The sequence below is a fragment of the Aptenodytes patagonicus genome, chromosome 7 (genome assembly GCF_965638725.1).
Source record: "Aptenodytes patagonicus chromosome 7, bAptPat1.pri.cur, whole genome shotgun sequence".
In the NCBI taxonomy this organism is placed as follows: Eukaryota; Metazoa; Chordata; class Aves; order Sphenisciformes; family Spheniscidae; genus Aptenodytes; species Aptenodytes patagonicus.
The window spans coordinates 43,996,428-44,008,505 of NC_134955.1; the positions used below are offsets into that span (position 1 = coordinate 43,996,428).

Sequence of the window (12,078 nt, forward strand, 5' to 3'; positions counted from 1 at the left end):
GGATAAGTCCAAGCCCGAGCAGGGGCAAGGGGAGGAGTTCATTGCAGTGTTAAACCCGATGGTCTGGTCCCAAGGGGCCAGGGGCGGAGATTGCAATGGAAATACCTTTAAACTGTTGTAACCCGGGATTTGAGTTGCATGTTATAGGAATTCCTATAGCAGGAACCACCTGAACCAATGGAGGACAAACCTTACAAGAAGCAGTGCAAGTGCAAGTGCAGCGGTGACCCGACCTGAGCTGGCTTTGGTGCCCCGTAACTCCACACAACACACCACCTCTCCCGTCCTGAGTGACCACCGTAACAGATGGAGCCCAAAGTTACGGCCTAAATGACGCAATGGACATTTTGTGGACATTTGTGGACATTTTATGGACATTTTACAAGGGTGGTCCATAGACTAAGGGAATGATATCTGTGTACTGTGTCAAAGGATGGGAAGGGGGGGGTGGTGGTTAATGAGGATGTATTGGATAGTGTGGGACCTGAGCATGATGTAAACAGTATGAAAAGGACTGTCGTGGTTTAACCCCAGCCAGCAACTGAGCACCACATGGCTGCTCGCTGATTCCCCCCCGGTGGGATGGGGGAGAGAATCGGAAGAGTAAAAGTGAGAAAACTCATGGGTTGAGATAAAGACAGTTTAATAAGTAAGGCAAAAGCCGCACACGCAGGCAAAGCAGAACAAGGAATTCATTCCCTACTTCCCATGGGCAGGCAGGGGTTCAGCCATCTCCAGGAAAGCAGGGCTCCACCACACGTAACAGTTACTTGGGAAGACAAACGCCATCACTCCGAACATCCCCCCTTCCTTCTTCTTCCCCCAGCTTTATACGCTGAGCATGACGTCGTATGGTGTGGAATATCCCTTTGGTCAGTTGGGGTCAGCTGTCCCGGCTGTGTCCCCTCCTAACGTCTTGCGCACCCCCAGCCTACTCGCTGGTGGGGTGGTGTGAGAGGCAGACAAGGCCTTGACTTTGTGTAAGCACTGCTCAGCAATAATGAAAACATCCCTGTGTTATCAACACTGTTTTCAGCACAAATCCAAACTACAGCCTGATACTAGCTACTGCGAAGAAAATTGACTCTATCCCAGCCAAAACCAGCACAACACCAAAACCAAGTAACTAATAAAACAGAAAGAACAGAACTTCATGGGCAACTTATTAGCAGAGAAAAATAGAAGCTTTAAAAAGTTACTATTTTTTTTCCCCAAAATATGCCCTTAGGTAATTAAAATTTTTCATCTCATAGCTCAAACACATATGAATGTTCATATTAATACTGTAAAATATGACTTACAAAAATCCTATGTTCTTGTCTGTTAACCACTGAATGTGATCCAACACTATTTTAAGTAGAAACTGAGAGGATCCGTATTTGCACACAATGTAAGATGCTGATGCAAAGAGAAATAACTCTTCTCATCTTCCCACAGTTTGCTATTACAGCGGAAAGAGTGGTTATTAACACAATTTCTAAAAAAAAAAAAAGAAGAGGTAAAAGCAGGAAATTCCAGGTTCCTTAAATATCTAGACAAATAATATTTAAAGCACATACATGAAAATATGTTCTTCCATTTCCTGTATATTAATTAGTAAAACTTTGGAAAAATCTTATCCTCACTATATTCCAGAGAAAACAGCTGTTAAGTTAAAGTAAGATTCTGACTTACTATCACTGTTAAATATATTTTTATGTATCATTATTACTTTGTGCACAGGATAAATGCAGATAAACACAGAGCCATGTGCTTCTTGAACCTGGTGTGCACAAAGCTATTACTGGAAATATCTTGACTTTGTATTTCACTATTAGAGCAACAGCAGTCCTAGTGTTCCTGAAGATGTCTTGAGCTATCAGTCACTCTGACCTCTGAAGTAGGGTAGCGCAGCAGTGTACGATTCCTGAAAGAGAAATTCTAGAGTAGGCATAGCCTCGTGATGTTACAGAGATGTTGCAGGGACAGAGCTAGAGTGCCAGATAACTCAGACTCTCACCACAGCTCTTTTCTGGAGTCTACCAAGACACATGCACAACTCAATTTTGACCAGATCACGTTTTGTACCTGCTACAACAGCCACAATAGCTGAAAACAATTATGATGCCTGCATGTAATTCCGGTGCTGTATTTTGGCCTTGTGCTGCACAGTGCTATGAGAAGCATTCTTTTCTCCCTTCTGGTAATCAGGAAAAAACAAAATTCATAGCTGAGATGGTTGACAGTATTACCATAAGAAAAAGCTATAACTGCAGTCTGTCCATTCTATTCAGAATGAAAAAGGAGGTGAAATGCTTTAGACATTGATGCCACAGTAACCTCAACATATCCCAGGATAGGAAATTTATCCAACTACGCAAGAAAGCAAAGCAAACTGCTCTATGTGAATGCTCCAACACTTCTTCAACCCTGTCATGAAGCTCTATGGCAGGTGTTCAGTCAGGAGCTCACTGGAAGACCACTTCACTTTTAAGAGAGTTGTCATCCTCCTTGCAAAACTGAGACCAGGCTATAGAAATAAAATTGATTTAAATTAGTACTGATTTTGACGATGATGACTTTTGAATGTTGTTTATGCTGTGTTGTGAGCATTATATTGGCAATACTGAACTCCAGGCAGTTAAAATTGTAATGGATTTGAAGTGACTGAATTAAAATAATAATGAGACCAAAGCAACTACCAGAATTATCAAAAGGTTATATATCTAAATATAGCTTGTCCTGAAGATACTTCCAACCATTGCACCTGTCAAAGTAAATCTATAAAACTGGCTAGAATCAAAGCCAGGTGTTTTTGTCAGAACAGGTAAAAAAATTTTAAAAACAAGTGGTTATCACTGTGACCCTGATAGCTGTTTCATTCAGCCTTACCAGTGAACAAGGCATTCAGCCAGCTTGTAAAGCCTTTATCTGAGAAAAATTAAGACATTCTTTTCTGGTTCCACAAATTTTCTGGGTTGGGCTGTTGCACACAAACCTGAGTGGGCTGACGTTCTCATCAGAGTAACCCAACAGTCACCGATGGCATGCAGGGCCAAACATGTTCAGTGGCCACGTAGGCTAATGCCATGCATTTGTTTCCTATGGGCATTCTACAAGATGCCTTTCTACTTTAGTCATGCAGAATAAATGTTGTTTAGGAATTCTGGTTACTTGGAAGGAGAGTTCTGGGAACTGATTTTGAAGTGTGGATGCAGAGAAACAATGCAGCACTACAAAGGGAATTCACCAACGCAGAAGAATAAAAACCTTCAGGTGACAGATTCTGCATCAGTAATAGTCAACAAAGAGCTAAAATTATGCTACTGCTTCTTAAAAGAATTTATGCAGGCAATGAATTCTGTAGACCGGGAAGCGTTTCATCTCTAAGTCACGCTTAAACAACAGGGCTAAGACTCTAAAATATGACCATAAATTATATTTGTCACTTGCAGTCACCTAATTAAGAACTACACCAGATCATCCTCACTCCCAATGTAATAGCTTAATTATTGTATTTGGTATAATAAAAAAATACGCATTTTTAAAGGGTTGTTCAAATGCAGCTGAGGTGCACCACCTATACGATATCGCTAACCAAAAGCACCATTATGGCATGGCTTCATATTTATAGGAGTAAAACGAGTTTCACCGATCCAGAGCTGTGTGTTCACATTTCATTCCTTAAAAGCATGGAGACAGTTGAGACTGTGGAATCAGTATGTTCAGGCAGAGCAAAAGATAACATAAGCCAGTCTTTACAGTTGCAAGCTCATGCTGAAATTAAAAGGAAACAAATCCTTTCGTTGTAACTGTAACCCTTGTTTTGTTGTGCTGTAACCCTTTTTTCCCCCCCTCAGATGTACAGGTCTTTATGAAAAACTGCTTCTTCTAAACCTTCCTCTGCTTCTCTGCACCTTGTTTGCTACATGCACATTCAATTTTCTGTTGAAACAGCTAAAATGGAAGAAAAGCTTAGCTCTCGCATTAGCCTTAATAGAAGGTCACAGATGAAAGCAGCGCTGCCACTAAGAGGAAGCAGACACAAATAAGGCTCTCTAAACCGGTTGTCAAAATCACATCTCTTTTTTCAAGCCAATGTATACCCTGCAGCTGTGCTCACCAGAGAGTAACTGATGCTTTTAACTTTCTGCATAATAGAAAAGCTTTTGAGGAGCATAGTATTACAGCGTTTAGTTTTTCTAAATCAAATCCCTACAATCACAAACAAGAGAGGGGAAAAATAGATACTAAAAGGTACAAGTGGAGATTGTCCGTAAAGCTTTACAGAAGATGGTGGGCAGATGGTAGGGATTTGCAGTGACACAGCTGTTTTTAAAAATAAAGAGGTGGAAGAGGAGAAGGCATGATTACAGCTACAGGCACATTCCTAAGCCTGTTCACACAAGAATAAAAATTAAGCTAACAGCAGGAAATTGACGTTGGTATATTTTTTTATCATCTGAATTGACATTTAGGAACTTTTAAAAATAATCAGCAGCACCTTCAAGTTTCTTTTCCAATCGTTAGTTTTCTAAGTAACTATGAAGTAAACCTGACAACAGAAATATTGACTTACAGTGAGGTATTAAAAAGGCAATGTCAGAATTACTTTCAGTGCCTCCAAATAGCGCACATTTTTGCTGTAAGCCTTACAATATAAAAAGAAAATTCTATCATATCATCAAATAAACAACGTAAATTGTTACCTGTTTGAATTTCCTATGAAAGGCTTTTTCACTTTTGTATTTTTTCAGATATTGTTAGTAGATGGCAGAGATAAGCAATGCAAGGAATAGTAAGATGTATGGGGGTTACCGTAGATTTTACAGCATGGGGGGTGAGGCAGGGAAATGCCCAAATTCAGTAGGGTATCAAGCACTGGATATGAATATAGTAAGAACTGAGTATTTTTTAACTAAGCAGTTATTTGTATAAAGATACTTAATTTCATAAAGAGACCTTTCACTCATTTTTAATGCGTGTTCTCATATATGTCCCCTACAGCCACATAGAAAGCTTATGTTAGGTAAACACTAAAAAGATTGTTAATCTACAGTGTAAAAGCCCCTCTTCTCCCGAGAATCCAATGAAGCTGTTTCTTGACACTTTGTTTACAAAATTAACTCTCTTCCAGTTAAGCTGTTCCTAGATCCAAGAAATTTTACATTAACAGGAGAGATACCACTGATACCAAAAGGATAATCTTTTGATCATCCTTCATGGAGTCACCTTTTTCACACCGCATCAGCTCGATTTCTTCCCAGTATTAAAAATGACTTGTCAGTGTAAACACACTTTTTGCTACCTTTTTAAAAAAAACATCTGATTTTCTGAACGTATGAGCTGGGACCCAGCACAAGAAAAAGGTTATCCAGCACCCACCCACTAAAAACTTCTTTACACCTATCTCCCGAGCCACCGGTGCTGGCTTTTGCTACAGCTGGGTACTGAACTGAATGGGCTGTAGGTGAAACCCATTACAAAAATGCCCATATTCCACGCATTTACTCCACGATCTCTCCTTTCACAGCGTCTGGGCTTCTCCCAATCCAAAGACAACAGCAAAGCGATTAGTGTAAGTGCTGCCTAGCACACAAACATACTCAACATCTGAAGACATTTAAATTAATTTTATTTATACCAGGTTTTCAAAATCAGAAATATTTCAAAGAAATTCAGTACTTATAGACAGGTGCTACATTGATGATCTTTCATCCACCGTTAGTGCTGTGTTTTCACTCTACAATCATTAACTCGCCACCACAAACTAAGGGGAACTTACAGAAGTTTATAAAAAATAGGCAGACATGAAAATTTGGTTTATACTGGAATTGGCATAAGAAAGTAAAGCTTATTAACAAATTGTGGCAATTGCTGTATTCCATCACTCGTTCTGAGGGAACGGCACAGCAGGAAAAGACTCTTCCACTTAGAGAAACACTTTGGGTTTTAACTGAACATACTCAAAATCCATTTCGTGATCTGACTGGGAGTGATTCTTACACTCAAGTCCATATAAATTTAAGCTTTGCATTTCTAAAATCGCCACAAGCATAAACCTCACCTACTCACACTAGTCTTCGACCGATTTCTCTTTTCGGAGAAATCAAACCCGTATGTCTATACCTCTTCCAGGATTTACCAAATCAAACAAAACAACTGCTGGTTTTGAAGTCTTTTTTTTAGAAGAAAAATGCCCTTTCTGCACAAGCTACTCTACTGAAAAATTTATTTAACACTTCTTTATCAATAAAATAACTGAAGCCAAGATACCCAAAAGTCACGTCTACACGGAGATACACAGAAGATATTCAACTTGAGAGGATTTGCCTCCACTTCTCGATCACAATGAGGCCCTTGCCGTTTTGCATAATGACAGAAAACAACAGCTGACAAACCATTTTGGAACAGATGCCAGCTGTCTCTCATTTGTTTTATAATTCAAACAGTAACAGTTCTGTAGCACTTCATTGGGGGTTTTTTATTTTTTTAAAAGCAAGCCATCCGAATTGGACCTCGCATCAGTCAGTCATTTCAAGAACAAACTGAAGGCAGGCTGATCCTTTTGGATCCAAAACTTGTTTTGGTAGGAATCCTACATAAATAGTTTGTGCTTCAATTTTGTATCTACTTGGACTGAGTGAATATACACCTAAGCTAGTTTTAAAAAAAAAAAAAAAAGTAACCTTTAATATTCAACTTAGAAGCCACAGACATCTTTCCAGATTGTTTGCAGCAGAGACAAACAATAAATTTAAACACAGTACTGCTTAAAAAAGTTTACTGTCTAAAATGAAATTCAAATGGTTTATTAAAATTTAACATTTTCAGTTTTGGCTTTTTCTAAAGAAACCATTTATACCTTGTGAAAATCAGTTAAAAGATCATTTCATTATACCGTACTGAACTCAAGTCAAACATAAAGCACAAAGTAGATCTTTACATTAAACCAGGCTTTGCACACAACGTGAATAATCAGAAAAAAAGAGACTGTTTTAAGGAATAAAAAGATTTTTTCTTTTTAATCTAGACAACATGCATACCATCAGTTACTTCTCAACCTTAAAAGGTACCTGAAAGGAGAGTTTTGTAGAACAAAACCAAGACTTATTAATACACTTAGTAAGTCAGTGGTCATCATGCCTTTTTAGTTAAGTTCTAGTAAAGTTTAGTCTACATAGAACAGCTAACACAATGAGGTGTGCAAGTCATAGGGATAGCCAGAAGCCTGAAACAGTGTCTTAAAGTTCTACAGGACAAGAGAGCCTAAACACAGTACCACTAGGTTATTTAAACTATTAAAAAAAAAAAAAAAGATAAAAGATTTTGACAATTATCTGCTTCCTTGTTGAAAAAGGGCTATCGACTGAACATAAAGGGCCCATATTTAAAAGCTCCACAGTTCTGCTCTACCAACTTTTTAAAATAAGGTAATGATAAAGAGCATTCCTTCTAGCAGCATGTACAGTTCAGCTGCGAGTGGCTGCCTAACAGCACTCCTTTATGCATACCAGGAGAATCATGTCCAGTTTTGCCATTTGTGGATAACGATGACAAGATACAAAAGCATGTGTTGGCCATAAATAGCTCTGGCTAACGGAGGATTGCTCACACAGAGCAGATCAAATTCTCTATAAGGAGAGCATTATTTGGCTCCCAGCCAAAACATGTCCCCGATGCAAGCCTCGGTAGCGACACAGACTTTCCAGTTCTATTTACATAGAAGCTAACAAGTAGAACGGTCCATTTAGGCTATTTCTTGTACCAAGTCCATCTTAACTGCAACACTCAAGAAACAAAAATTATTTACTGGATTCATATTTGCGTGTCGTGTAACTGTCATTACACATCATCTTACCAAAAAAGACGGCGAGCTGTAAGATTTCGTGCAAGGTTTTACTCTGACATGTAGAACTTTAAGAACATTCAGGTACAAAACACACTGCGTGGTCAATTACTTCGTATTTTTACATTTCTGACACAAGCGTGTCATGGAACTAATGGTCTCTAGTAGTGGTAGCTTCTTTACTTTAATGGTAAACTAGGATCAGGTCCTTTACAAATGATCAGAACAGAGCCACAAAGTATTGTAAAGCAGTTCCTAAATCATGATTAGGAATGAAAAACTTGCATTATTTAAGATGAGATTAATGATTGTTTATCTTTACAATACTTTCCACGGAAGTTATTTGAAATGTGCTTAAATTAAACATACTTAAAAACTGTATTTTCCAATGAAAACAAGGCAACATTCTGTAATAAGCCACAAGTTTTATTGCAACGTGGCCAGTTTTTGATCTCAAAAAACAATGTTCCATTTAAGGCTCTTTTTAATACAGAAATTGCCACCATGACTGATGTTTTACAAAACTTTAGTGTTTCAAGACTCACATGGTAAACAGATAACTTCTACTCCTGTTCAGTAGTGTACATTCAATGGAAAACAAAAGGCATCATAACAGCTACTTCATTTATAAAGATATGCATGTAACAGGAATGAAACTGAGGTACTACAATAATTTGATGACACAGTTACAGCAACTTAATTGGCATTCCTTTGGGGGGGGGGGGGGGCGGGTCAAACATATTACAAAAAAGTGCTTTAAATGCATAGTGTTGTGTGCTGCCATGTCACAAAAATAGGCTTGTCAAGGCAGGTGAGGTGTATGAATGCACAAGAGCCTCATGGAACTGCAATCAAGTGCAACTGTAAGTAATACTGTAGAGAGTCTACCATCCGACCAGTGGACAATACTTTCAAGGCATTCAATTAGCTTACCCTTTGCTGTCTGCTAGACTATTCACATTAACTATCACATTCATTGTACATGTTGCAAGGAATGCCTGCAACGTCAGTTTTGGCTAAGAGTATGACGTGAAAGCATTCCTTGGATCCTACATAAAACTACCAGGATTAAACAGTCTAATGGCAATCACTGGTAGACTGCTTAACAATGACACCTCCTTCAGGGGCATTAGGGAAGGGACTTATTTTTTGAGAAGGGAAGGGATGGGGAAACTAATACTATTCCAATTGAACGAGCTGCAGAAATGGAAGCTCCTTCGATCCAGATGGCACTTGTCTGTCTTTTTATAAGGGTTTTCCTTCAAGTGAAACTACCACGTTGCCTCCCAGTTTCTCTCCAAGTGTTGAACGGTCCTTAATATCATCCAAACCATTTACTTGCCACTCATGTTTAATACCTGAAAGACAGATGGACAACAACTTACTTGTGAGAACCTCAACATCTAAACGGCATTATAAATAACGAGCGAAACATTTTTAGGTCTGTACCTGTAAATTTCTTTTTAATGGCATCTTTAGAGCTTGCGTAGATCATCTTGCTTTTTAAAGGTGCACTTTCAGGAGCCCTTTAAAGGAAAGAAGAAAACCACAACAAGACAGTTATTCAGTCATCCAGTGTTAACTCCAGAATATTCAATTTTAACAGCAAGCTTTGCTTTTACACACCAGAATATAAATACCAGGTCTTCTTTCTTAGATTCCTTTGTCTCATATGTGGCGTCATACAAAGCGTATCGGCAATCATTCAAAGGTAGCAACTTCACAAAGGCTGTATAGGGGTCCTCCACAGTATCTCCAATGTCACCAACCAATATCTGCTTTGACTCCTCTACAATTATTTGTTTTTTGTCATCACTTAAGCAGAAGAGAACGGCTTTCTTTCTTTTTTTAATCTCTTCTGGGGTTGAAGATTTCCTTACTTTCATGTCATTAAAAACCTTTATGACTTCATCATTCACTGTTACTCCAGAAGCCTGTAAAATGAGATCAAAGGAATAATTTGAACGGCAAAAATTAACATTCACTAGAAAAGATGATAGCCCACAGTGCTAGATAACGAAGTCTGCCTGCCCCCGTAAGAATAAAAATACTATACTCAACCTGAACACACTATGAATTTAGTAATCTTTGCGGGATTAGAGCAGAAGATATAAAGATAGTGTTAATTCTGTACTCTCTTGTTGCAGATCTCAGCATCTTCAGCTGTGATTCTGGGTAGCAGTTTTATACAACTAGGCATACAACTGTACTACTCACACAGTTTTCCATTACCTTATCACGCATTTGGCTTATTTGGGGGGAGGAGGAGAGCGGGGAGGGGCGGGGAACTGAACATAGGAGAGGAGTTTGTAGTTTTGGGTTGGGATGGGGGGTGGTTTTTTTGTTCGGGTTTTTTTTTTTTAGCAGAACAATCGCTACAGCAGCAGCTCACATCCAGCACTGTCATGACTCTCATTTTGTTGGGTGATGTAAGGCTCTACAAGCAGCAGAAATGTTTTCTGCATTGTGTCAGCTTCAACACCGCGCTTTAAAAACTCCTGAATTTTACTTTGTACTGCTGCACGACTATTACTTGATCGCTCTTCCTTCATACAAAAATACCAGTTACAATGGGTACAGCTCCCCATAAGGCTCGCAAGCCGTTCAAAACCCAAGCCTCAAACAGCAAGAAAAAAACCACTGACAAGGCAAGGGGGGAGCTCACGGCAAAAAGAAAATAATTTAGCAAACCCCTTTGCGAGCGAGCGAGCTAAACCCATCTGCAGCGCCCTTGCTCTCGGTCCAACAATTACATCTGAAGAGGCGGGCGCTGCCAGAGCAGGCTGTTTGGGGAAGGCAGGTGCACGGCTCGCTGGGAGCCGCCGGCTTTGTCCCCGAGGGAGCCCGCCTGCCCCCTTTCCCTGCTTTGTTCGCGGGGACGGCGTTCGCCTCCGGGGAACGGGCGTCCCGCCGCCCCGCGTCCTCCAGCCCCGCTCTCGGCCACCCTCGCTCCGGCCCTAGCGGCACCGGCGCTTCCAGACGATCGCTCCCGGCCGCCCCGCTCCCCCGCCGGCCGGGGACACCCCTCGGGCCCGGGCCTCGCAGCAGCGGCTCCCCCGGGGGACCCGCCGGGAGCCCCTCTCCCCGCGCCCGCCGGCGGCGGCCGGACCCCCCGCCCCTCACACGCACAAGTCAGGCACTCGCACGCCCGGGCGATGCCGCAGGGAGCGCTGCGCCGCGCCGCGCCGCCCGGCCCCAACCGCCGGCCCCCGGCCCCGCCGCGGTCCGCCCCGCCGCCCGCTCCTGCCCCGCGGCCGCTCCCACCGCCCCTTTACCCCGCACCCGGCTAAAATTAGACTAAAATGGCCGCCAGAGGCCGCGGGGCCGGGCCGCGCCGCGCCGGGCCTGCTCAGCTCAGCCCCGCGCCCCGCCGGGCCGCGCTGCCCCTGCCACCGCCGCCGCGGGCCTCCCCCGCCGCCCTCCCCGCTCGGCCGCGCCGCGCCGCCCTTACCATGGCGCCGGGTCCCGGGGCGGCGGCTGCCTGCGGTGCGGGGCTGCTGCACGCAGGAGAGCGCTGCGCTGCGCTGCGCTGGGGGCGAGGCGGGCGGGGACTCAGGCCGGGCGGGGGATGAGCTGCGGCGGCCGGGGAGGGCCGGTCACATGGGCCGCGCCGCCACCACGTGCCGCCGGGCCGGGCCGGGCCGCGCCGCGCCGGGCCGCCCCCCGCGGGGCAGGACAGGACAGGGCAGGGCAGGGCAGGGCCGGGCTGGGCCTGCAGGCGGCGGGGCCCGGACGCTCTTCCGCCGCCCGGCGGCGGGGCCCGACCGCCGGCGCGGCGCCGTGAGGCGCCGCCGCTGCCCCGCGGGTGCGACTGGCAGCGACCGGGCGGCCGCCTCGGCCTCGCAGCCCCCGGCGTCCCCCCTTGGCCGGCCCCGGGCCTACCCCGGCGGGTCGCTGGCCGTTGAGGGGCCGATGCAGCCCCTCGGCCTGTCGTGGAGCACAAGCAGCCGGTAGTCGCGTCAGGTGGGGGCACGATGGCGGCACGGCTCATTCTGGAGCCAGCCACGACTAGCCGGAGCGCGGCTGCTCCCTGCCCTGCCCCGTCCCGCACCTCCTGCCCAGTGCTGCTCCCTTTGACGAGGTGCTTTCTACTGCTCTAAAGTCACGATTTTGGCATCGCACCCCTGTTCAGCCTTCACGGCCAGACGCTGGCTGGCTGGCTGCACGCGCCTGACAAGCCAGCATAGGCGGCATTTTGTCGTTGCTGCGTGCCATGACTCCTTGTGCCCCCTTGAACGGGAGCTGTACTG

The 12,078-nt window shown here is 43.8% G+C and overlaps 1 protein-coding gene across 1 annotated transcript; it reads right to left on the minus strand.

The window, feature by feature from the left end:
• Nucleotides 1-5,597: 5,597 nt before the first annotated feature.
• Nucleotides 5,598-11,381, minus strand: CFL2 (cofilin 2). The gene is made up of 4 exons (XM_076345022.1): nt 11,280-11,381; nt 9,455-9,762; nt 9,278-9,354; nt 5,598-9,186 (listed from the first exon to the last, which is right to left on the minus strand). The coding sequence occupies exons 1-4, from the start codon at nt 11,280-11,282 to the stop codon at nt 9,074-9,076; spliced, it is 501 nt and encodes a 166-aa protein (XP_076201137.1). The 5' UTR covers nt 11,283-11,381; the 3' UTR covers nt 5,598-9,073.
• Between the last annotated feature and the right edge of the window lie 697 nt (nt 11,382-12,078).

What these genes read in the sequence shown, in the direction of transcription:
- CFL2 (XM_076345022.1), bottom strand. An exon ending in GACCTGGTATTTATATTCTG is followed by an intron (nt 9,355 to 9,454) that starts GTGTGTAAAAGC and finishes TTTCCTTTAAAG; the next exon opens with GGCTCCTGAAAGTGCACCTT. An exon ending in CATTAAAAAGAAATTTACAG is followed by an intron (nt 9,187 to 9,277) that starts GTACAGACCTAA and finishes TCTGTCTTTCAG; the next exon opens with GTATTAAACATGAGTGGCAA.